The sequence below is a fragment of the Tachypleus tridentatus genome, chromosome 13 (assembly GCF_004210375.1).
Source record: "Tachypleus tridentatus isolate NWPU-2018 chromosome 13, ASM421037v1, whole genome shotgun sequence".
NCBI classification, from domain to species: Eukaryota; Metazoa; Arthropoda; class Merostomata; order Xiphosura; family Limulidae; genus Tachypleus; species Tachypleus tridentatus.
In genome coordinates, this window is record NC_134837.1 from 12,805,086 (window position 1) to 12,833,023 (window position 27,938).

Here is a 27,938-nt window from a genome sequence, read left to right on the forward strand (position 1 = left end):
AACAAAACAAATGAACTTTTATAGCAGTTTGATTTATTAATTGTATAAAGTAAAATTTTTTATAAGGTTATTGAAATTTATTAGTTTTAATCTCTCTGTAATGTGTAATTTGATTACAAATTAGAAGGTATGGACTGTTACATCGAACTTGTACTTTGATTTTATATGAACTAGTTGTATAAACTGTCCTTTTTTCTCTCTCTGAATTTCAGATCTGACATGCCCTAAAGGATTAATTATGTTGTATGGTAAAACTTGTACAGGTAAATTTTATAATCTGCATTTGCTGATTATATCTTTGATATGTAAGGTGTTTATAAAGTTTTTGAATTATTCTAGATATATTTTGTTATTTGCAATCACACTAGTATAAAATATTAATGCTTTTCTACAGGGCTCAAACACCCTCTCAAGATTCACAGAGACTCCAGTTAACCAATCAAACTTCTCTTTATCCCCAATTACTTTTATATCTACCTCAGTGGGTCTGTAATTGAAAGAAAACCTTGTTAAGACACCTGTTTGTGGTATTTGAGCACGTATACCATGTCTTGTCCTGCTAGCTTGTGAGCTGGGTTATGGTTCAGCCACTCTGATAACCTAATCCTAAACCCCAGTCATGCCTTGATGATATTTTGGATACATTCTACTCCTCCTTTGTAGGAAGTCTATGTCATAAAAATAAAGACACCCCTAGTCCATGTACCAAGTTTGATCCTGCTAGATCCAAAATTGTAAAAGGAATTTGGAGACAAGCAAACAAATCAATATTTGATTAATAACTAATTGAATTTTTGTACTACTACAGGAAGAAAATCTTTAGCAACTAAATATTACTTTATTAATGTATTTTTAGTAATTTACTTTTATCCATAGATTTATTATTTATAGTAATTCAGATATATGAATATTTTTATTTTTATTTGTATAGCTAATGGTACACTATAATAAATCATTTCATTTATTCATATGTTGATATTTATAGCAAAAATCCAATATTTCCTCTTCTAAAATATAGAATAGGGTATGTTCAAAATCAGTGAATAGTTTTTAACAAGTTATTTTTCATTGGATTCATACAGAAATTTGTAATTGTTGAGCAGTCTTGTATGTATTGTACCAGCTTTTGTATAGAGTGGGGTGTTAAACAATATGTATTATGTATTGTAGCAGGTGCTATATGAAGCTTGGGGGTGAGCAATATAAGTAGACTTATTCTGTGTAGGTTATTGTTTTTTAATAATATGGTCAAATGAAAACTTTAAAAACACATATAATATGATAAGGAACACAATGAACACAACAGCCAATGTTTCATGTTACACAAATGTCTTTAAATAGTCTCAAGACTTGCAAATCATTTAGTGGAAAACTAAAGAAAACATTCCAACTTTAATTATTTTCAGTCACTATTTGAAAGGGAAACTTAGACACATTTTATGAAATTCATTCCTCACAAAGAAGTACATAAAACATTTTATGGATATTTCTAACAGATGTGAATGAATGTGAAGTTTTTCCAAATGTCTGCCAAGGTGGAGGACTTTGTGTCAACACAGAAGGATCTTACCATTGCAACTGTCCACCAGGTTTAACCTTAGACCCAAGTGGTAATAATTGTGTTGGTGAGTATTATTTTCATTTGTGTTATTAAATTATTATACTTTAATATTTATAGTTTAAATGTCAGAAAGTTTATACAAAATGTGTTTTTAATGTATTATTTTGCATTACTCTATTTAAATGAAGTGTGTATTTAAACGTTATTCTATGAGACACCAAACTTTATAAGTACCATAGTAAAATCTTTATATTACAGTTATTAAATTAACATTAATTTGACACCTAAAGACTATTGGTTTGCTGTTTTAAACCTATAAAATTCAGGCATTACTTGTTTTGTTTTTAAATGTGTGTACTGCTGTTACCAATATTTTAAATTTATCATCAGACCTGAGAGAAGAGCTATGTTATGCTGATTATGAAGGTGGTCATTGTATTACCCCATTCAGTGGTCTACACAGGAAAATGTTATGTTGTTGCTCTGTGGGAAAGGCTTGGGGTCATTCCTGTGAACCATGTCCTCAACCAGGATCATGTAGGTTTCTTTTAAAACTTCCCTTAGTCATAGTATTTTTTTTTCTAGAATATTAATTGAAATATGTGATATAAGGACATTGATGGTCTCCTTTTCCATAGTTAGTACTAAATTTTTCTTGGAAAATTAGTATAAATCTTTCAACACAGGCTCAGTCAATTTGACCAACCACATGACCTGTCTGTACTCATTTAAAATCTATAGTTTTGTTACTAGTAACTTTCAATATAGTTTGTGTATCTTCACAAAATTTGCCAGATGTTCAATAAACATAATCATCCTTTCATATGCAAAAAAAATAATATTTTTAGTGAAGTATTTTTAACAAGCTACATAATGATTTGTCAGTGAATGTATCAGCTTTTTATTAGTGATTGTCATGGTAAAATTAAGTTACTTTTTCATTTCAAATTTCATTTGTGTAATCTCTACAACCTCCTACATACATTTTAAATGTTTAGTTTTCAGTAAAACATTATATTTTTCTGTTATTTTCTTAACCCTGTTTACTATAAGTAAAGTTGGATAATTTGAGCAACTTCATAACTACCAAAAAGACCAACAATATTCCATTTTGTCAGGTTTATCTTAGTATTGAATGAGCTTGTGGTTTATCTTAGTATTGAATGAGCTTGTGGTTTATCTTAGTATTGAATGAGCTTGTGGTTTATCTTAGTATTGAATGAGCTTGTGGTTTATCTCAGTATTGAATGAGCTTGTGGTTTATCCTAGTATTGAATGAGCTTGTGGTTTATCTCAGTATTGAATGAGCTTGTGGTTTATCCTAGTATTGAATGAGCTTGTGGTTTATCCTAGTATTGAATGAGCTTGTGGTTTATCTCAGTATTGAATGAGCTTGTGGTTTATCTTAGTATTGAATGAGCTTGTGGTTTATCTTAGTATTGAATGAGCTTGTGGTTTATCTCAGTATTGAATGAGCTTGTGGTTTATCTCAGTATTGAATGAGCTTGTGGTTTATCTTAGTATTGAATGAGCTTGTGGTTTATCTCAGTATTGAATGAGCTTGTGGTTTATCCTAGTATTGAATGAGCTTGTGGTTTATCCTAGTATTGAATGAGCTTGTGGTTTATCTCAGTATTGAATGAGTTTGGGGTTTATCTTGGTATTGAATTAGTTTTTTTGAATAGATTTAACACCAGTTGTTTTTGGATTACATAAGATTGTATCAATTAAATATTTACAATGTGGTGGCTATCTAAACACTATTAAATTTAACTGTTGAGAAAATGCTCCTGTAACACTATAATAATAGTTTTTTTGTTTAGTATTCTATAAATTCTGCATCTAGATAAATTATTTCCTAGTTGTTACTTAAGTAGAGAGAGAAGGCAACTATTTAAACGTTAAAATGATACTTTAGAATGTTGTTAGTAGCATGGATGAAGGTTTTAGGTATATTTATATTGACTGCTCATAACGATTGTAAAGCTGTCAATGATATGATTTAATGTACTAATTATTAGGTAAAAATATTAAACCCTATGACCCAACCACTTTTGAAAGGTCTGCCTTTCTTTGTAAGGTTTTTTATTTATCTTTAAGTGATTTTTTTTAACTTAAGGTTTTTCTAATATGATGAACTAATCTTTAGTTTGTGATGTATTTAACTATATATAATGATTATTTTTTTATTTTTTTTATTAGGTATTTAAATGTGTGTATTCTATGATTGTCATGAAGCTATTAATACAGTGGTTATTTTTGAGCAAGCACATTAACAGTTTTTGTTGTTGTTCTTTTCAGTGCAGTTTAATGAATTGTGTATTAAAGGACCAGGGTTTTCCCTGGATGGGAGAGGTCGAGGAGACATGATTATTATAACTGGTAAGTGTAGTTTTGCTTCTAGTACATAATACGATTTGTCTCTGCACTTGGAAACAGAAATGTTTAACCTTTCTTTACCAGTTTGTCAATAATATCACATAGAGTGCATTAAAATTTCCATTGACAGGGATAAGGCTAGTCATATTATGAAGAAATAATGTATGATTAATGAGGCATGACTGACAAGTTTCTGATTCTTAGGTTTATTTACAATGAGAACTAAAATTAAAAGAGGGAAATAGTGTGAGAAACAATAAAACATTACATAAATTAAAACAAAATACAAATTGATTGCATATCCATTAATTCATAATCTGTTACAGTCGTACTTGTAATTAATCAATTCACTTTAATATCAGTATCTTTGTACATTCAGTTCAGTCAGTGCTTAAAATATTTTTGTTATTAACTTGGTAAGATTTTACAGTTGTTCAGTTTTGTCTATAACAATTAAGACACTTTCTACAGAGACATTGAACCTTTCTTTAAAAAAGGTGAATAGAGTTGACTGGCCTAATGTCTTTCTTTCAACTGTCTTATTTACTACTCTGTTGTTGTTGTCTTGCTCAGCTTACTTAGCTTTCCTTCTTCTTGTTGTCATGGTTTACTAGTTCAACACCAGTTCATGTAATGTTTTGATTAATATAGCATTGAGGCAGTCTTCATTAACCATGCATGCACACTGCCCCATCAATTGTTTGTTTGCTTTGAATTTCATGAAAAACTACATGAGGGTATTTTCACTAGTCATTCCTAATTTAGCAGTGTAAGACTAGAGGGAAGGCAACTAGTTGTCACCACCCACTGCCAACTCTTAGGCTACTCTTTTACAAATGCAGATTGGGATTAACCATAACATTATAATACCTCCGCAGTTAAAAGGGTGAGGATGTTTGGTATGATGGGTATTCCAACTCATGACCCTCAGATTACGAGTCAAGTGCCCTAACCACCTGTCTGTGCTGGGCCTACCCCCATGATTTTGGAATGGATTTCACAACTTAATATAAAAATCATGGTAAAAAATGAGTAAAAAGTTATAAATTATTGTATTCACCTTCTAATATTGGTCTAATAATTGATGTGGAGGGGGCCAAAAAAACAGTGAACAATCATGAATACTATTATTGTTGACTTATTCCTTTATTATTACTAGAGTTTATATTGTCGTCATAAAAAATAGTTTTTATACCAGCATTTTCCTTCATTATTTTTGCGGTATATTACAAGGGTATTTATTTGCCATGGTCAAATTTTGAAGAGGTTAACCCCTGCCCATGTCTGCTGTCTTGGTGTACTGTAACTATTAGTATAATGTATTTAATGTGATCAGATGTACGAAACAGTCTATTACTTTCATGTTATTTCCTACTTTAATGTATAGCAAATACAAAACAAATATTACATAACTAAGTAATAACAATAAGTTCTGTGTTCATGATATCAGAAGAAGATGTGATTTCTAGAAACTTCAGTATAAAACAATACCTATAACATGGCTGCTTTTGAAAGGTGGACCTTTTTTCTTCTGAAGAAGTAAGATTATTTTTTAAAAAACACTTGAGGTACAGGGCTTTTATCATCTTTTATTAAACTCTATAGGTTATGTAAACATAAAGTTAGGAGTAGATGGTCTCTGAAGAGCAGTGTTTTGGCTTTAAAATAACATTTGGAACATAGTAATCTATAAAAAAAATGTACTTTATATCAAGTCAGGAAAGTTACATGGATGTATATGCTGCTAGGTTTTAACTTTACTTGTGTTTTACATTTCTGAAACTTACTTATTTGTCCATTATTTGTAGATATCAATGAATGTGTCCATTTTCCTAACATCTGTGTGAATGGAAGATGTCATAACACCATTGGAAGCTTCAACTGCCAGTGCAACCAAGGGTTTGCTCTTGATAAACATAATTTGAATTGTACTGGTAAGTTCAGGTTTTTATACTTGAAAATAGTATAAAGGGTTTATGAAGATATGGCATACTGAAAAAGAAAATAATATCATACTATAATGGAACTCTTGCTTATATGATACTGGAAAAACTTTTATACTATGTGATGTACAACTCTCAACTTCAAGAAATTTTTACTGTATGTGCATGTAGATTTGCATAGGGAGTCGTGAATTTCCCATTGTACCTCTACTTCACTTCACAGAGAACTTTATTTTTTTCATTTTCAGGGTGCAGATATGATGTCATGAATACATAACATTCAGAAGTAATGCAATAGCACCATCTGTATGAATATAATAGTACTTTCTGTTGTATGTCCATGTAAATATTTTGCAGGGTGTGGAAAGATATTCACCAAAATAGGTATAAAGGTTTGTTATGTCCATGGGGGAATTACACAAATTTTCAATTTTGTAGTTTTTATGAATGTTTTTGTGTTGTTGTTGTTTTTACCACTACTTTGACCTTGTTGATGGATTATCACCAAAATTTCCAATAAGATTTGTTGGGTCCATGAAGAGGTATGTTCAAGTTTATGATTTTGCATTTTGTGTTTTGCTGTTTTTATGGTTGTTTTGGGTTTTTAAAAAATTATATGTAAAGGAAACAACTTTTTATGCTCTGAGATAACCTTTCATTAATCATGAATTTTACGTAACTTCTATCCAGGGTGCAGGTACCTCAGCTCGTATCTTTCACGTTATATGAAGGATAAGATCGAAATAATAAGTTAATTTTAACATTTAATCACATGTTTGTTTCCTGTAGATAAACTATCTATTATTTTAAAAACAGCAAACTTACATTATTCAGTTTATCCAATTAATTAATTCATAGAAATCTAGAAAAACCTGATAATTGTAAATATTTATTTTGAGGTTAGAATTACTTTAAGTGTTGTAACTCTTTACTTCATTCTTAGACATCGATGAGTGTTCCATAGCCAGAGGCGTTTGTGCAAATGGGCGATGTATCAACACTCTTGGATCCTTTCGATGCGAGTGTAATGAAGGCTTTGAAGACACTATGATGATGCAGATGTGCATGGGTGAGTTTACAGAGATTTAAAAAAATTCTTAGTATGGGGTTTTAAATTATTTGTTTCTTTAATTCTAAAGTAATATTTATAAACGTTTTCCAAGGTTGAAGAAACAACAACAAATGTTTCTATTTTTCATATGTGCTTACGGTTTTTCATTTATTTCCATTAGAAAATGGTAATGGTATTTTTTTAATTACGATGTATATTAGTTGCTTTAATTGTTATGTACTAGTGGGCTCCCCACGTGTCTTTGGAACACGTTTTCAAACTAATTAACATCTTTCTTGGTCCATGGTTCCTAACAACATACAAAAATGTAAAAGTACCATCAGTGTCATAGTTAGTTCCACTAAATATTGCTGGGGATACCATATGTAGAAAATTAGTGAATTTCCCACTTTATTTGGTCAGTTTTTTATACTGGTGTTAAAAAAGAAAAACAGAATGTAAAGTGACTGAATATTGGTGGTGAAATAATATTAAAACAATTTATAATTTGAAGGTTCATAATCACTGTGTTGACTTTATTAATTATTATGATTAGTTTATGCATTACAGATGGCAAACCACACTTTCTATGAAAGTTTTTTTTAATACAAGATTGTGATGTTATATTGTATTTGTGGACTGTTATCCTTATCTTAGAAACGCATAAAAAAACATTAAAAAGATTACCATAAGGGGATTGCTATATGACAAAGACACAACATTCTGAATTTAAAAAGCCTCAGTGTACTTCATGGGTGCATACTTTCACACTGTGTGTTTAAATAGCAACGGCCATTTAAATCATGTTCCAACACCAATCAGAAGTTTTAAGTCTTCCAGTCACATTTTTAAATCAGTTGATCTTTTCTAAGCGTAGTTATGGTGGACTTCTGTGTTTTTCTGTCTGTGTAAACTTGATCTATAAAGTTAAAGCTCATATACGGGGGAAAACCAATGGATAGTTTGCTTCGTTTAAGATAGGTCTAACTTAACAGAAATTTGTTATAATAAAAATTGTAAAAGTGTCAGGTAGTAGCACATAATCATAGCCATGAGATTTAGCATGACTGATTATTGAAAAAGTAGATCAAAGGTCAGCACATGATGTGGAACATCATTCTTATAGTGTAGTAACCTTAGTTACTCCAGATATAATTGAGGTCACACTCACAAGCTATAGTTGAGGACTTAGTATATTTGATAAATAAAGTATAAGATTTATTTTCTAATACTTTTTATAATATTTGTTTAAATTATTTTTTCTTTCTCAGTACTCATTTAGTTTAAATACATACTTTTAAATTCTAATAGCAAGTAACTCTTTCAAAGTTTAATCTCTTGTAATTTCACTTTGGGGATTGGCCCATAAGTATCATGAATAAATGGTAGACTATTTATTAAAACTTAATTTTAAAGTGTAACTAAATGTACACATATATATTTATATTTTTAGACATTAATGAGTGTGAAAGAAATCGAGGCCTTTGTCGAGGTGGGCAGTGTATTAATACTGTCGGTTCTTTCCGTTGTGAGTGCCCCCTTGGTCACGAACTGACTTCTGATGGAAGATATTGTAAAGGTAAAAATTTTGTTATAGAGAAATGTTAAAATTGGATTATAAACCGTGATAATTTCTCATTACTGGTGAATGAATTTACGATTGTCTAAATATAGTATTGGAAAAGGCTGCTTCTATGATAATGGAAAAGGTTACATAAGCAATAGATATTATAACTATTCAACCACGACAATATGGAATAACAGTGTTTTTAACCTGTAAATGTTGCGTCTTGATGAAACATAAAATTAAAAGTATGTTTGCTCAAGGACCAACTGTAAAAGCTTCAAATGTTAGAGGTGTTATATAAAAATAAGTATGATAATCATGGCTCTGAGTGAACAAGTAATGGATGTTTTTGTTGTACAGATATAGATGAGTGTAGTCGAACAAGTGGTATCTGTTCGAATGGTGTCTGTGAGAACATGATGGGCACATATCAGTGTATATGTAACGATGGATACAAGCAGACTCCTCAGCTTACCAGCTGTGAAGGTGAAATTTTTTCTGTTTGTTTTTACAATATAATCTCATTTATTGGCTCATAAGTGTACAACAGAATTTTCAGATTTCAGTATAGAGCTTTCTAAGCACATTTTGATCACCAAAATGAAAGGGCTTTTGAATTTTATACTTATAAGAATACAGTTTTTTGTGTGTTAACTTTCATGTACTAATTGAAATATTGAATTAAACAGACGTTAAAATAAAAGCTAGATCTTCTTGTGTTTGTTGCACACATTCAGTCAGTATTTTGTTGAATACAATTTTATGAGATGAGAAGCGACTTAATCATATCATGAACAAATGCTTTTACATTCACTATTCTAAGTTCAAGAAAATAAGTTTTTCTTACTGTCATGTTGCTAAGGGTTACTTTTGTTATCTGAAGCCCAAGAGATTCCTTACTGTCATATTACTGCTATTAAGTTCAAGAAGTTAATTATTTTTATTACCACCATGTTACTAAGAGTTACATCTGTTAAGTTTAAAGGATTAATTATTTTACTTACTGCCATATTAATAAGGGTCACTTTTATTATTTTAAGTACAAGGAGTTAAGTAGGTTTCTTACTACCATGTGGCTAGGGTTACTTCTGTTAAGATCAAGGGATTAAGTAGTTTTGTTTCCGTTATGATACTAGGGTTACTTCTGTTAAGTTCAAGGGGTTAGGTAGTTTTGTTTTTGTTATATTACTAGGGTTACTTCTGTTAAGTCCAAGGAGTTAAGTACTTTTGTTTCAGTTATGTTACTATGGTTACTTCTGTGAAGTTCAATAGATTAGGTAGTTTTGTTTCCATTTATGTTACTAGGGTTACTTCTGTTAAGTTCAATAGGTTAGGTAGTTTTGTTTCCATTTATGTTACTAGGGTTACTGCTGTTAAGTTCAATAGGTTAGGTAGTTTTGTTTCCATTATGTTACTAGGGTTACTTCTGTTAAGTAGTTTTGTTTCTGTTATGTTGCTAAATGATAATTTTCAGTTTCTTTCTCGTAGAACAAGTGCTCCATTTCTAACTTACTTTTTACCCATTTCACAAAATGTTTGGTCACTTGTCACCCAGAAGGTATACATCTTTGCCCAAGTTATTACTCAAAGTTTACACCTGTGCTCAAAAAATATTTAAGATAACTGATTTTCATACTTAGTATAATTCATATATATTAATTCATTGTGTTTGAGCTATAAGCTCAGTTTTTTATGTTGCAATATAAATTTTTGTGTATTGAGTTAGATAACTCAAACATTTTTTTTTATTTTGCTCTAATTGTCTTGTAATTTAGATCTATTTGTATGTTTAAATCATGTAATGTGAAACAATGGAGTACAGGTATGTGTACCAATGTTCTGTTATCTAATACTCTAAATATTGCATATTTTTACAGATATTAATGAATGTTCTGTGAGCAATGGAAACTGTGAAAAAATTTGTATTAACACCCAAGGAAGCTACTCGTGCAGTTGTGAAGAAGGATATCGATTACTGTTTGACAAAAAGTCTTGTACAGGTGATATTGACTTGATCTGTGGAGACAAGTCATTAGTTGAATAATTTTCATGAGGTGGTATTATTGGTATATTTGTAGTAGTGTTTGTGGTGTATAATGATTGGTAGGAACTAAAATTTAGTCGTGTATACTATAATATAAATATATACGTGTGTTGGATTAAGGATTCTTCTACAGTAGGTGTCTGTGACTTGTTGGTGATAAATTCCACAAAAAAAATTACCAACACACTTCATTTGTTTTAAAAGAACATGTATATATATTCGAAACAAGTTAGACAAATGTACAAAATTCTTTATGCTGTGATTATAGTTGTATCTTAAACACTTTACAGTTCTCTTCTTTTTGTCAAAAGTCCACTTAGTCCGATTCAGTAATGTATAATTTAGTTTACAGGCTGAATTACTTTTCTCTGTTTTTGTCACAATAGTATCATTGTTTAATTCACTTATGCTGCCTTGGAGCTATCATAGTTGTATCCTGTACTTCCAGTAATTATCTGATCTTTGCAAAGTCCACATAGATGGGTTTAATTAGTTTAGAAATTATTCTCCTTATATCTGAGTGTTAATTTCTCTCTAACATATCAACCATCAGGCCATTCACTTCCATGACAGTTAACTTTACCTTTCTAACTTTTCTCTAACTGAACTTCTCTTTCACATGACTTCACTTTTATTTTATTTCTGCTTATCTGGTTGCAGCTATTTATATGTTTATCATTTAGACCTTCTAGAAATTTCACAAGCCTCAGCATCAATCAATTACAAATATAATGTTTGATAAACTCAACATCAGTGAATTAAAAATAGAAAATAAATCAATTAACACTCCTACGAAAAGTGGGGCCTAATAGGCCCTAGAGCAACTTGTAAGGTTATTAATATTAGGCTAATAATTTTGTATTTAAATGAAATTGCCATTTAAATCCATTAATGAATGGATTAACGAGATTCCCACTGTCCCTATCTACTCTCTAGCGAAACCACAGCAAGGGGAACGGGCTTGGAGAAATCAGGACTAGAAACGTCTTTTCGTAGGAGTGTTAATGAAATACCTATGCTAAACATTATAATAATATTCCATTCTGTTTCACATCTACTGAAAACCTTTTTAATGACATTCTTAAATGTAATTTCCTAAACTATATTTCATAGAGAGTCTCGTCAATCTTTAGAATAAAAAAATGTTAAGTCAAACATTTCTAATCCTTAGAGTTGAATGTATTATACTGGTTATACTTCTCATGACTAGTTCAGACTTGAAGGTACACATTCTGGATATCTCATTCTAGCAGAAACTATCTGCAAGCCATTCAAGTCATTTTTCAGGCTGTCAAATAAATGACAGAATACACAGTTCAACTGCAAACAAGTATTACTTTCTTAAATTTTAATTTATATTGAAAATATATTATCTTAAAAAAGTTCTCTTTATAAGATTATAAAGTAAGCCTCATATCTTCCTAATAGCCATAAACTCCAAAACATGTATAATAATAATGATGTGGTTCAAGGAAGGTATATATTAGTTACAAAGAACATCTAATGCAGCTTAGGAAAGAAATAACATTTCTGATTATCTGATTTGTCTGAATATTTCACTAAATAATTATTGTTTGTGCAAGATGTAGGCATTTGTTTTTATGGCAACCAAACTTTTAAGATGGAAAATGAAAAACATATATACAAAAGTAGAACATACTATAAAAAGCTATGAAGTAGATAGTGTGATATAAAACTAAAACCTGGGTGCGGTACTGTCATTAAAAAATTATGATTATTTTTTATTTTATTAATCTGTCATGTTGCATATTTTATACTATTGTTCTCTTGGTGTTCAACTTTTCACTGTATTGTTGTATTTTATTTCTTGAATATCAAGAATTAGGATTCATTTGTTCACTAACAACTTGACATTTTAGTAAATTTTTGTATTATGTTGTTCTTTGTTTTACACTGATGTTCCACCATAAATACAATATTTCCTAATGCTTCTAAGTCATTGTTTGCCAACCTATTGTAGTGATACTTCTTGTTAACTTGAAGAAGTTCTTTAATTAAGTTGAAATCTTACTTTAGAAAAACTGAATTAGTGTTTTTTAAACTGAATCAGCATCTTTTATATGTTTAAAAGTTTAATTCCTCTTCACTGTAAATGAACATAAATAGATAACTTATTGTTTTAAGACGATGTGGAACCTATTGGTCCATCTTGGTTGTTCCACTAAATTAACTTAAAAAAAACCAACAACAACTTAAAGCCAGCCTTTATCATTCACGTACTAATCAAGGTTTTTCTTGAACTAATAAATATACTGCTTCTACAATATCTGAAGGCAATCCATTTCAAAGACGAACCACCCTGTTATAAAAAGAAAACTGTCTTAGCTGAACATGACTCCTACTCTGCCAAAGTTTATATTTGTGTTCCTTAGTTCTACCATTCTCACTGTTGAATATGAAAAAAGATGACGAATCAGCAATCTTAAACACCTCATTCAACTCTTTTTTTCAAAAGAAAACAATTTGAGAGATTTCAGCCCCTCCTTGTGTGGCAACCCCTCCATTAAAGGCACCATTCTATGAACCTTTTCCAACAATTCAATGCCTTTCTTAAGGTAAGGAGCCCAGGAATGAACACGATATACCAAATTTGGCCTAACCAATGACTTGCAAAATGAAGTTATAACTTCTTTAGACTTGTGTCTGGTATTTCTGTAGATACAACCTAAATCCTATTTGCCCTACCACTAGCAACTGCACACTACCTGAATGGTTTTAAAGACTGATTGACTATTACATCAAAATCCCTTTCTTTCATAGCACTGTTAAATCCAAATTATATTTAGAATTCAAATTATGATAACCCACGTGCTTTGAACTGCATTTATTATAATTAAAACCAATGTGCCATTTAGTTGCTCAACTCAAAAAATGATCTAAATCCTTTTTATAAAGTAGTAGCATCCTTTGCACAGCTAGGAACACTGAAGACCTTTATCATCTGCAAATTTATATAATTTATTGACTATTCCTTCAGCTTTGTCATTGATGTAAATAAAAAAGAGCAAGGGTCCTGAGACTGAGCCCTGACTTACTTCCCTTGTGACATTAAACCAGTTTGGCTGAACTCCATTTGTAACAACCCTCTACTTTCTTCCATTTCTTCTATTCAATTTCCTAACTTATCCCCCCTCCCCACCTATCTATAGAGACAATCTGTTTCACAACCCTTTTATATGGCACTTTTTAGATGATTTCTGATAATCCAGATGCACCAAATCTCCAATCTTACCCTTATCTACATAAGCAGCAACTTTTTTAAATTTTTCCAATTGTTTGTTAACCAGCTCAGAATTCATGCAGTCATTTTGTGTGATCTATTTTCCATGTATCACCTGTGAAAGATATAGAATGCTGCTTGAATCTTTGTTAGTAAAAACCAAAGAAATAGCAAAATTTGGCAATCTAGCCATCTCATAATTATCAGGTACTAGCCTTCATTTATTATCCCTCAAGTGTACTAACCCCATTCTAATATTTTGTTTACATTGTCAGCCAAACTTTTGTCATACATCTTTTTTGAATTTGAAGTTCTAATTTCCTGTTTTACTAACTTTCTTGAAATTGTATAATTTTCTTAGTGTCTTGTCTTTCCAATCAATTTAAATTTCTTAAATTTATAATACTTGTTTTTAAACTCCATGTGAACCAATCTCGTTTTTTACTTACATCTACCCTTTACCTTTTATAAGGAATATATTTACCTTGAATATTTTAAAATTTATCTTTAAAAATCATCCACATCTGGTCAGTCTCCAAATAATTAAACTTCTCAGTTCACAACAGATGATTCTTGTTGCATCTCTTCAAAATTTACTTTTTAAAATCTGTACTCAAAGTATCATCATTCAATACATCCATGTATGGCAGAACAACAAACCTAATGAACCAATGATTACTTGCACCCAAATATTCCCCAGTTTCCACTCTCTCAATCATTCCTATATCTGAAGTTAACAATAAATTTACAATACCATTGTTTCTAATAGGTTTTATGACTAATTGGTCAAGAAAGTCATTCTGAACAGTTTTCAAAAATCTTTATTCCTCATGGTTTGGCTCTAGCATTTCCTAATCTGTATGCCTGTAATCAAATCACCCATAATTATGATTACATTAACAGCTGAATCTCACTGTAAACCTTCTCACTAATTTCATCAGTATCATCTGGTGGTTTGTAACAATTTTCCACTGAAAACCTTTTCCCCTTTGTACTAATAGAAACCTAAATGGATTCATTCTCCTTGCTGTTCTCTTGAATATCCTGAACATCAACAGGATGTAACTCACATTTTACTTAGAAAGCCACTGACCCTCTCTTTATCCCTATTAAACAGCCTAAAACCTTGTATTTTAAAGAAACTTCTGTCAATAAAATCATTTTTGTTTATCCATATTTCAGCTCTTCCCATTGCCTCAAAACCCTCCACTCCTATCAGTATTCTAAAGTAATCTATTTTATTTCTTATTCTTCTAGTATTGCAAGAATAATAATTAAACCTATCCTAATAACTACTTCTATATTAAACTTTTCTCTGCCTCTTATGCTTTTTTGCCTTTAGTTTTTCTTGGCCCTAACCACTGTCTAGTCTTAGTTGAAAATTTATCTTACAACTGAATTAATAGCCTTAGCAAATAAACTAGCCCCTACCATATTTAAATGTAAATCATTCATTCCAAAAAGCTCCCTTATTTGTCTGAACTGATCCAACAAATCCAAACAGACAATCTCCTCATCCTTACATACTAACCTAAGCCTAGCATTTAGCCCTAGTGACCCATGTATAATTTCATTCCCACAGTTAATTCTGAGCAGTACATCTGACAAAATTAAGTTATGGTTTCTTTCTTTAAATACCTTTATAAACCCCTTTTACTTAATAATTAGCTCCTCTTATCTACGTTTCTCTACATCATTAGCCCCTAAATGAACTATTAAAGCAGCTGCTATGCTATCCACCCTTTATTATAGTTATGACAGAAAGTGTTCATACCCCTGCATCTTGAGTAGTTTTTTCCTTATAACTTAAAAAGTATCATGATCAGGATAATGAAAGTAAGGTATGTTATAAATATTATACTAACACACACATCTACATAAATTTTTATGTAAATTGAACAACAAATAAACTGTTAAAAACCAAATAACCAAACATAGGAGGGGCAGAAAGTGTTCGTGCATCTACTTTAATGGTCAGTTGTGTAGCCTTTCAGGTAAATTACTTGGCGCAATCTCTCCTCATAGCCCTCCGTGATCGTTTGACAGTACTCGATTGGTATTTTCTTCCATTCTTCTTTACAGAAGGCCTCCAATTCTTGCAAGATTTTCGGATGATGCTGATGAACCCTGGTCTTCAACTCATGTCAAACGTTTTCAATTGGGTTGAGATTGGGTGACTGCGATGGCCACTCCAGAATGCTTATATGGTTCCTCTGAAACCAAGATTGTACATATTTAGGTGTGTGCTTAGGGTCATTGTCCTGCTGAAAGATCCAACAATGCCCAAGCTGCAAGTTCCGAGCATCATTCTTGATATAAGTGCCTAATATATCGACATACTCTTCTTTTTTCATGATTACATTGATGCGGTGAAGGCTGCCTACACCAGAAGAGCTGAAGGAACCCCATAGCATGATTGAGCCTCCTCCGTGTTTAACAGTAGGGACGGTGTTCTTTGGAGGATTTTGTTCCCCCTTTTTACAGAAAATATTGCGAACATCATTGTGGCCAAAAAGCTCGATTTTATGTCTCGTCTGACCAAAGAATACTCTTCCAATATGTAAAGGGTTTATCAACATGCTTTCTTGCATACATCGATCGTGCTTCTAAATGAACAGGCTTTAAATATGGAGTTCTACGAGGACGGCATGCTTTGAACCCAGAAGAGCGTAACATGTTCTTAACTGTAGAGGTGCTTACTTCAACCCCACTTTCCCTTACCAGTTTCTGTATATCATTACGTGTTAAACGAGGGTTTCTACTAATTTCTCTGAGAACCTTTCTCTTGGTTCTCTCTCGAATTTTGGTGGGGCTTCTGGAACGAGGGAGGTTAGCAGTTGATCCTGTAAGTTTAAACTTGGCAATTATGCTTTAAACAGTAGATTTCTGCACATTACGTTGTGTCGCAATACAGGAAAGAGACACACCAGACTTGTATTTTACAATAATTCGGTTTTTTAAATCACTGGACAGTTGTTTCCTGTTCGCCATAATGACCAAGCAGATAATGACGGAGACAGTGCTAAATTGCCAGAAGTACATTTTTTGCTGGCTAAATTCCAATAATTATGAACCCAGTGTCTAGTTTTGGAATGGTATAATGTAGTTTGTTCGCCAAACTAAACAACATTTTTATGGGATTATCAGTTTTTCACACGTTTTGTAATGTACGAACACTTTCTGCTCCTCCTATTTTTGGTTATTTGTTTATAAACAGTTTATTTGTTGTTTAATTTACATAAAAATTTATGTAGATGTGTGCTAGTATAATATTTATAATACATTATATGTCTGTTAGCCTAATCATGATACTTTTTAAGTTATGAGCAAAAAACTACTGGGGACGAGGGGTACGAACACTTTATCGTAACTGTATATCTTCTGCTCAGTTATATCCTCCATCTCTGGTCGTGGTAAACATAATCTGATTATTTTCTCCATATTTACTCCTACAGACTATCCTATCCACATTCCTTGTCAAGGGATCACCTATAAGTATGACCTGCTAAACATCTACATCCTTTTATGACTCTTTTGTTTTCCTTCCCTCCAATAGTTCATCATCTGCAGAAGCCAAGATCTGAAATTTGTTGTTCAACAGAATACTTATTCTAACTAACTTCACTATATACTTTAATAGTACTGTTTCTAACTTCCTGACTACCACTGTTAGCAGATGTATTCCTTGCATATAACAGTTTAAGCTCCTGTTGAAATCCTGCTATTATTTTCTACTATCTAAATTTATCTATTGCCTCTACTTTAACTACAAACTCTAAGTGAAAATTGCATATCTTCATTACCAGCTTTGTTGAAAGTACATGCCAGTCCCAAATAAAACCCACTCATTGCACCCATTTTGAAGTTTTGACACAAAGAATATTCTTATTTATAAAAATAGTGATATTAAGCTGATGTATATGTTTTCTTCTAATCATGCTGTTATATAAGTAAAGTAACTGGAAATATTTGATAATGTCAAGGAATAATTAAAAGTTTTACAGAGAACTAGTACAGAGTGTGACTTAATAGAAACTTGAAAATATGTTAGGAATGACTTTAAGAAATAAAACATTTTTTAATGTTGTACTAACTGTATACTAAATTTTGTTTGATAGTATTAAAATTAACAACTTAGAAAGTTTAAATTCAACAGATATTGATGAGTGTAGAGAACTACCTAGAATCTGTAATGGGGGACAGTGCATAAATTATCCCGGTTCTCATGCTTGTCGATGTACTGAAGGGCTCATGGAATCTCCTGATGGAAAGAGTTGTGTTGGTGAGTCATTTGTATGAAAAATAGAAATAAACATTGTAAACTGGCACATTTTGTTATTAAAATGGCTTAATTATTTCAAAAAAAAGGTTTTGATATAATTTATTTAATAAGAGATCTCTGCCTAAAGAGAAAATACAAGATAAGATTTTATGACTCAAGTAGCTTTGAGTGGATGTCATTAGTCAAGTCAAAGCAAACATGACAGATAACTCACCACTACTGTTTATTGACAGATAACTCACCAGTACTGTTTATTGACAGATAACTCACCAGTACTGTTTATTGACAGATAACTCACCAGTACTGTTTATTGACAGATAACTCACCAGTGCTGTTTATTGACAGATAACTCACCAGTACTGTTTATTGTCTCTCTGCCATAGCTGCTTGTCACATTATGTGATTAGAGACCTCTTCTTGAAAATAGTTGGTCAGTACAGAAATGTTCTTCACTCCAGGTACTAGCATCACCACATTTGTGTGATAAACCCTGTTTGATCTCTTGAACATGATTTTTTTTAACAGATATATCTCATTGTTTTCATTTTTATATATTTATCTGGTAACATTCCGAGCACGTATCAAATTTGCAGTTATAGATCAGTTTCAAACTTGGTACTTTTGACATTAGTATATAGTTTGAAATGACTATTATAAACATTGTGTTCTCAATGAAATGCATTAGAATAACTCGTGAACAAGAACTAATTTTCAGCAAAAAAAAATTGCTCCCACACTAATCCTGCAAAAGTCACTTATTTGTCTCAGGACTGCCCTACACTTTGATTCATCATAAAGTAAACATTATTATGGAAAACTTTCACAAAATAGAACAAAATCTTTTACTTAACTGGCTAAGAGAAATTTAGCAAACAAGTTAGAGATCTCTTGTTAAAGATATAAAACATAATTATACAAAAGAGGCATGAAAGACATACAACTTATCACTACCTTTAGCATAAGATTCATACCAAAAAGTTGATTGAAGGAATATGAGCCACTAGTTGACAGCATGCCTTTGTAAAATTTTTTTTTATAGATGTTGATGAATGTGTATTGAACTTAAACATCTGCCTAAGTGGAAGATGTGAAAATACTCTCGGATCCTTCACGTGTCATTGTGATCCAGGGTTCTCTGTAAAAGATCTGAAAGATGGTTGTACAGGTAAGTTTGCTTTGATCTAGAGTACTACTCCAAAAGAGGGCTGTACAAGCAAATTCTTTATTATTACTGTAAACTTCATAGCTAAAGGTACATTTTCAAATGACTAATGGAACATTTAATTCAGTGTGGTTTGTATCATCAAAGAATGGAAGTGTGATTGTTTCATATTCAGGGAACTGAAAGACAATATAACTGGGTAAGTGTACTGTGATTTGTGAGATTTTTGTCAAAGGATTGTAGGGGATTATGCATACTATTTCATATGTCTAAATAGATTATAGTTGTACCCTGGTATTGGAATAAAGAAATAAATGAGTATGTAAAAGTCTTTTCATAAATGCATTTAATGGAGTCTGTACGTGTAATATTGTTTTTATTGAGAGTATTTTACCAAAGAACTTATGCAAAACTGTATATCTAAATTCACTGTGGTTTAAGTACTACATGTAAAAATGTCCTCCTTTTGGGTACCAAAGTGACAACCAATGTTTTTAAGTTATAGTCACATGAACATGTTAGTGGTGTCCATTGACATAATTCATTTTTTTTAAGAGACAAATACAGCTGATGAAGAGACACCTGTCTGAAGAACTAATTTGATGCTTATAGAGACACTTGTTTAAAGAACTAACTTGGTGATAAGGGACATCTGTGTGAATAACTAACTTGATAAGGGACATCTATCTGAAGTTCCCCCATGCCACAGTGGTATGTCTAAGGACTTAAATGCTAGAAACTGGGTTTCAGTACCTGTCGTGGGCAGGGCACAGATAGCCCATTGTGTAACTTTTTGTTTAACTTCAAGCAAACAAACTGTCTGAAGAAATAAGTTGGTAATAAGGGACACTTGTCTGAAGATCTAACCTGATGATAAGTGATATTAGGAACTTTCATCAGATCTGATATTTGTGGATACTAATATTTTACTATTCAGTTCCATATAAAAAGCAAAAGTATAAATAATTCTGCAGGATACATAAGTCTTGTAAATTAGTTTCTTCAAGTTCTGATGCTTAGCAGTATATCTGCAAGTTTATAATGCTGACAACTGAGTTTCCGTTCACATGGTGGGCAGAGCAAAAACAACCCATTGTATGGCTTTGTACCGTTCACATGGTGGGCAGAGCAAAAACAACCCATTGTATGGCTTTGTACCGTTCACATGGTGGGCAGAGCAAAAACAACCCATTGTATGGCTTTGTACCGTTCACATGGTGGGCAGAGCAAAAACAACCCATTGTATGGCTTTGTACTTAACAACAACCACTCTTACTTCTTATATTGAATATACAATGAAATTGTAAAATAATTTATAATAAGAGCCAGTTTATTAATGGAACATCTTGTGAACTTTACTGGTTAATATGGTGAAAATGTTAGCATTGTCAAACATGCTTCTCTTCACATCAGTATATGAAAAATAATTTTTAATACTGTTTTTTACTAATTATTTTTTCAAATATCCTAATCAAAGTAAATTTTATTTCCAAATTGTTTGTTCCATAATTTGATTATTGAAATTTAAATACCTCTAATATTCTGTTATGTGTTCTTCAAACACATCCACGTGACAAGTTTCACGTGTGAACGTTATGTTTCATGGAAACTGATTTGGCTGTAATGTTTATTTATGTTATGAAACTTAATCACCAATAAGCTAGTAAGTAAATTCCAGGGAATATATTTTTATCTACAATTCATAATATTATGTAAAGTTAGCAACTAATAACTTGGAAATAATATTTAAAGTTCCTACTAAGAAGAAATAATGTTAATTCTAACTTATATTTTTTGTAAAAAAAAAGATTATATTGACTTTTGTAGTAAGTATTGAATGAATACACGTTAAATCCATGGTTTGTATTATGTGAAATAGTAACCGGTGTATTTCTTTACTAGTCATATTTTCATTACCACACGAGTCTTTCTTGTGTTTTAAACAATGAATGAAAGACATTCACACAAGTTCTATTAGAGATTTGAAGAGGAAGGTACAGGTAAAGTTTTTAGATGTTCCAAAATACATTATCAAACAACTGTAGATTAAAACCAACAGTCAAATCCAACTAGTTGGTTTGACTTAAGTTGCCCAAGAGTTAGTAGTAGGTGGCATTGAATAATTGCTATCTCTCTAATCTATCACTTTGGGAACTGTTAGCACAGATAGCACTTCTAGTAGCTGTGCAGAAAATGTGACAAACAAACTAGAGTGACGCTATTGGTATGAAGGGAATTTATGTAGTTGTTAATTTCTTTTCTTCACCAAAATATGAGCATTGGTAAAGAAAATGATCGTGTAGAAAACTAATATATTCTTTGATTCTGTACTCCAACTGCAGCTAGACTAGTTTTTTTCCAAATTTACAGGTCATCAGTGCTACTTTAAAGAGTAAAGAAACTAATTAAATTAGGCCTCTTTTAGTGGTATAATGTAAAAAATTTGTTATATACGTTATTTTACTTGATGCTAAGGATGTAGTAATAGAAATTCTCGTTTTAGTAGGGAAAAGAAAATAACTAGTTAAATAATCAGTGGTCTGCTGAATAATAACACTGCACAACAAAGTTTTTGCTTCTTGAACACTGTTGGGTGTTCCTTATAGATTTTTAGCTGCTGATCACGAAATTCACATCCAAATTTGCTCATCACATACCGTTTCATTGAAATCTTCAGTTTTGTCATGTTTTTTCTTATATTTGTGTCCAAAAATTTTTATTTCTGTAAGAGACCTATGTGAACAATGTTTTGTGCAGTCTGGGCATATCCAGGCATGAAATAAAGTCGTTGGAAGCTGTTCTGTGAAAGTATGCAGCCCAGGCATGCCTGGGCAAGCCGTAGCCAGCTTGACACTGTCTCAGCAGGCTATAAAAGTAGCTTGCATGCACAGGTGCTGCTCCTTAGATTAATATAGACCTTTTAGTGTGTACATATTGTGTCAGTAGCACCGTAACAAGTAAGTTAGATGTTATAGACGTTTTACAGGACGATTGGTGTCAGTCAATATGTCTCGTCAGTATCGTAACAGCCGCGATACATTCTGCTATATTTGTGATGAGTATACGCTTCTTCATCAGAGACGTTCAGTGACTGCTCTTGTGAAGAAAGTATATCATCTGTACTTCAGCTGTAAAATTGGTGATCAAGACCAGGAATGGGTGCCTCTCATTTGTCGTGCGACATGTGCTGTCTGTCTGAGAGCTTGGCTCAGAGGCATTCGAAAGACAATGCCGATTGCTGTCTTGATGATATGGAGAGAACAGAAAAACCATATCTGTCACCAGGTATGAAAATTTCTGTTTTTCGAAGCCGCCAAGATGATGTAACCAAATTCTTTGCACAAGTTAATAGTTTCTGTTTTTGTGTTGACATTGAGGGATTGTTCTCTGCTTTGGGTTGTGACCATGACCCGCAAGAGTGGCATCTCTTTATTTATTCATCAATGTTAAGCCTCAAAGCTGTTCTGTTACACAATGACAACGTTCACCCTTCAAAAACTGTTGGCTATGCAGCACACATGAAAGAAACCTACGAGTACATGGAAATGTTGCTGAAGCACATCCAGTACAGTGAGTACAACTGGAGTATCTGTGGAAATCTGAAAGTAGTTGCTCTATTACTGGGACTGCAGCTTGGCTGTACAAAGTACTGATGTTTCATCTGTGAAAAGGACAGTTATGCCAAAGAGTCGCATCATTCTAGACAGAGCTGGCCACTCCGAAAAAAGTTAGTTCGAGTACAGAAGAATTTGGTGCATGAACTGCTTGTCAACCTGGCAAAAATTTTTTTGCCTCCTCTTCACATAAAATTGGGACTTATGAAGAATTTCATGAAAGCAATGAACAAAGAAGGTGAAGGTTTTTATTATTTAAGACAGATGTTCCCAAGAATAACTGAGGCCAAGATCAAAGAGGGCATTTTTGTTGGCCCTCAGATCAGACATGTTATGAGTGACAAGCAGTTCGAAGATATGTTAGTTGAGTTGGACAAACTTCTCAAAGTATACAAAACAATGAAGTGCAGTATGTCACTCAAGATTCATTTCCTCCACTCACACTTGGACTTCTTCCCTGCAAGTCTTGGTGCTGTCAGTGACGAACACAGTGAAAGGTTTCACCAGGACATTGCCACAATGGAAAAACGATATCAGGGCAAATGTAATCCGTCAATGCTTGCTGACTACTATTGGACACTGCAACGTGATGCACCAGACATTGAATATAAACGAAAATCAGGAGCAAAACACTTTTAATTATGTTGAACTTAATAGTGTATTAGAAACATAAACACAGTTAAATACGTTATAGCCAGTAAACAGTTAACTATTTCTCAGAGTTTCTATGTGATGAGCAAAACCAAAACTATATTTGTGCATACCCACCAGGTACCTGTCATGATCAGCAAAAACTTTTCAAAAGAATTGTTGTGCAGTGTAACTGATAATTAATTATGGCTGTATGTTATACATTTTCCAAACACGTTAAGTATTGTAGGTTTTCAGTAGTGAGTAAAGGACTGTACATCGAAACCAAACAAAATAAATGGTATTTCTGGAAACCACTGAAGAAGGAAGATTGATATAACTGTAAGCCATTAATTCAGGTATTTCATCAGAGAGCACATATAAAGTAAGTTTGGATAAAGTCCATTACCAAAAAATTGAAAGAATATTGTGAGCTGAATATTGTATCAGTAAGTATACTGTAGTTGAGTCATGTAGAATGTATTGATAAGTATGTTGTAGCTGAGTCATGTAGAATGTATCAGTAAGTACACTGTAGTTGTGTCATGTAGAATGTATCAGTAAGTACACTGTAGCTGAGTCATGTAGAATGTATCAGTAAGTACACTGTAGTTGAGTCATGTAGAATGTATCAGTAAGTACACTTAGTTGAGTCATGTAGAATGTATCAGTAAGCACACACTGTAGTTGAGTCATGTAGAATGTATCAGTAAGTACACTGTAGCTGAGTCATGTAGAATGTATCAGTAAGTACACTGTAGCTGAGTCATGTAGAATGTATCAGTAAGTACACTGTAGCTGAGTCATGTAGAATGTATCAGTAAGTACGTTGTAGCTGAGTCATGTAGAATGTATCAGTAAGTACGTTGTAGCTGAGTCATGTAGAATGTATCAGTAAGTACGTTGTAGCTGAGTCATGTAGAATGTATCAGTAAGTACGTTGTAGCTGAGTCATGTAGAATGTATCAGTAAGTACGTTGTAGCTGAGTCATGAAGAATGCATTGGTAAGTACGTTGTAGCTGAGTCATGAAGAATGCATTGGTAAGTACGTTGTAGCTGAGTCGTGAAGAATGCATTGGTAAGTACGTTGTAGCTGAGTCGTGAAGAATATATCAGAAAGTACATTGTAGATGAGTTATATTTATTGTCTGTCTCCCACTTAACTGAATAATGGTCTTATTTAAAATTAATATTTTTTCTTATAATTTTAAATTGATGTACTTGAAACAAAATCAAATTTATAAATCTGTTTTGGAAGTGTTTGTGTGGTCACCCATAATTCACCTTCTTACAAATGATGATGAGTGTACCCTAAGCATAATAATTCTTCTTCTTACAAATGATGATGAGTGTACCCTAAGCATAATAATTCTTCTTACAAATGATGATGAGTGTACCCTAAGCATAATTTTTCTTCTTCTTACAAATGATGATTTGTGTACCCTAAGCATAATAATTCTTCTTCTTACAGATGATGATGAGTGTACCCTAAGCATAATAATTCTTCTTACAGATGATGATGAGTGTACCCTAAACACAGCTACGTGTGATGAAAATTCAGAATGTATAAATACTGCAGGATCATATAAGTGTGAATGTTTCAGTGGATTCCGTGGTGATGGAAGAACCTGTAGAGGTATGTAGTCAGTGTAATGACTAGAACCTGTACATGCAGAAATATGACTGTGGTCACCAGCTTGTAAAATACAGTGTGTTGAGAATTCTATTTGCATAGAGCTGTAATTTAGTAGTAATAGCCCAGGAAGGGCTCAAATTATTTAAACTACCTCTAAGTTTTGATGAAGAAAGGTTAAGAGTTTCTCGCTGTATGTTGTAAGATAACAAATATTGTTTGAGTACTTTAGTTTTGGATTGTCTTGACCCAGTGATGTGATCAGAAAGAAAGTTTTTATACCCACTGGTCATGTGAATAAATTGGTTTAAAGATGTGAGCTTGGTTTGAAAATGTGAGATTGAAAGGTTAACACTTTTGACCTACATTTGTTGATCTGTGAAACTCATTATATTAAATACAGATTGGTGGCCAGTGCTTTCAGGTGAATTTGTGGTGTTTAAGGTGCTTGTTGATATACTAGTTAAACTTTGGATGGCTACAAATAAAAAACAGATAATGAAGTAATAATTATTACTATAGATGAAAATGAATGCCTTCGAGACAATGGAGGGTGTGCTCGAGATGCCCGTTGTATCAATACACTGGGCTCCTTTTTGTGTGATTGTGATGAAGGATTTGAAGGAGATGGTTTCCAATGCAGGGGTAATTATCTCAATTTTATTGGTTAATTTTACAGAGAATTTTATCAATAAATAAAAATTACTTTGCTTCCCAATAACCGAAGAAATGTGGAATTTACTTATCTTTACATGTTTTTGATATTGTATTTTTTAACACAAAATAAAAACCCACTTTTGATCACCATTTTTCTTTTCTGTAGATGTGGACGAGTGTAGCCTGAATGGCCAGTTGTGTGAAAATGGTCGTTGTCTTAACTATGCTGGTGGCTATCACTGCGATTGTGAGATGGGGTTTACTCTCCAAGATGGAGATAAAGAATGTGTGGGTGAGAAAAACTAGCAGTAGACATACTCAGTGGCTTCAAAGATGGAGACAAAGCATTTGTTTGTAAGAATAGTAATATGTGTATTTAATTTGGGGCATCTCCTATAAGATGGGGCAAACCAAATAGTAGTAAGCATATGCTAATTGGAGTATGCTTTCGAAGTTTAAGGAAAGTGTGTGTTGATAAAGATGGCAGTTAATATATTTTAATTTTGGTTTCCTTACCAAGATAATTCTAAGAACTTATGACTAAAAGTAAATAATGTATATCAACCACACTATATGTGCTAACTAGTGCTAGTGTGGGATATGACAAACAGCAGTGGTTAAGAAGCGAGAACAACAAATGTTGGGGCATGAACTAGATTCAGTTAGTAAAGTATAAATATTTTTAGTTTCTGATATGAGTCAATTACAAATGAGAACTAAGGTAAAAATTAATAATATATACAATATTATTTATTACTTGATGATGAGAAACCCACTTGAAATATTAATGTATCTCAGAAGAGCTGGTATGGGTATTAACACTCAGAACAGCTGGTATGGGTATTAACACTCAGAACAGCTGGTATGGGTATTAACACTCAGAACAGCTGGTATGGGTATAAACACTCAGAACAGCTGGTATGGGTATTAACACTCAGAACAGCTGGTATGGGTATTAACACTCAGAACAGCTGGTATGGGTATTAACACTCAGAACAGCTGGTATGGGTATTAACACTCAGAACAGCTGGTATGGGTATAAACACTCAGAACAGCTGGTATGGGTATTAACACTCAGAACAGCTGGTATGGGTATTAACACTTTTATTGATAAGAAGAGAACAACGTCTTGACATTCCTAGATCATCTTCAGAAAGGTCGAAACGTTGTTCTCTCCTTATCAATAAAAGTGTTAATACCCATACCTGCCGTTCTGAGATACATTAATATTATTTATTAATTTCAACACCAGTTATCTTCATTTATATTTAAATTAATCTTGTGTTCATAAAAAACTATTGTAGCTGTATATTTGTTGTTTTGTGCTGCAGGTTAAGGAATAAGTGTCTTTTTAAAGTTGTTAGTTCAGGCAGTTATTCCTATGAGATAAGGCAAACCATTTTGTAGTACAAATAGCAGTTGAAGTTGTCCAATAATATATGAGACAGATATAACTTGAAATGTTACCTTTATGATTGAAATCGTGTTTGCTTTGCTTCAAATCAATAAGTCAACTTATTAATATTCAAATGTAGAAATGTGTGAGAGAATAAGACCAGATATATTGTAAATAAAGTGAAGTTTATTCATAAGCCATACTTCCAGGAGTTTCTGGTATGATTCTTATTTTTCAGTCCAGTGTGTTGTAATTCATGTCAGTAGTTCTTGGTATTTTACTCTCTAAGGTGTCCTAGAATGAACAACAAAAGTTGAATATTACAGTGTAATATTAATTTGTTTAAAAAAAAAGGTAAATGACGTATCTTTACATGTACTGTTTAGATAAGATTTTTTTACTAGTTTTATGTGTTGGAATATCTTACTGCTGTATTAGGAAACAGTTGATGTTTTGCCTAACATGTTTTTTTTAGTGCTTAGAGACATAGCTCTTTATTGAAGGAGGAAAAAAAGCTAAATCAGTGTCTTTTAATTGTCCAGATTGGACATAACTGAGTGAAACTCTAACAGATATGAACCACAACAGAAAATTTACTATATGTGACAATAATAATAGATATTTACAAATCACTCATAACTGTTTATAATATGTACATTCACCTTACAGAAGTAAAGTGAGAGTGACTTAACAGACATTTTCAAGTATTATTTAAAATAAAAGAAAGACAGGTTTTTATAAACAGTTGCTAGATAAAGTATAAAAGATTTGTTTGAG

General features: G+C 32.3%; 2 protein-coding genes across 2 annotated transcripts in view; both read left to right on the forward strand.

Moving 5' to 3' along the window:
- Positions 1-27,938, forward strand: part of LOC143239187 (semaphorin-2A-like) — a 478,807-nt gene that overhangs the window by 64,209 nt on the left and 386,660 nt on the right. The gene's annotated exons all lie outside the window — the stretch shown is intronic.
- Positions 189-27,938, forward strand: part of LOC143238366 (fibrillin-1-like) — a 55,760-nt gene continuing 28,010 nt past the window's right edge. The window contains exons 1-14 of the mRNA XM_076478515.1: positions 189-263; positions 1,497-1,625; positions 1,952-2,098; positions 3,863-3,943; positions 5,749-5,874; positions 6,827-6,952; positions 8,388-8,513; positions 8,862-8,987; positions 10,379-10,501; positions 17,943-18,068; positions 19,108-19,233; positions 24,989-25,111; positions 25,631-25,753; positions 25,932-26,057. Of these exons, the coding sequence (XP_076334630.1) occupies positions 239-263; positions 1,497-1,625; positions 1,952-2,098; positions 3,863-3,943; positions 5,749-5,874; positions 6,827-6,952; positions 8,388-8,513; positions 8,862-8,987; positions 10,379-10,501; positions 17,943-18,068; positions 19,108-19,233; positions 24,989-25,111; positions 25,631-25,753; positions 25,932-26,057 (1,633 nt within the window). The 5' untranslated portion in view covers positions 189-238. The remainder of the gene's footprint in view (positions 264-1,496; positions 1,626-1,951; positions 2,099-3,862; positions 3,944-5,748; positions 5,875-6,826; positions 6,953-8,387; positions 8,514-8,861; positions 8,988-10,378; positions 10,502-17,942; positions 18,069-19,107; positions 19,234-24,988; positions 25,112-25,630; positions 25,754-25,931; positions 26,058-27,938) is intronic.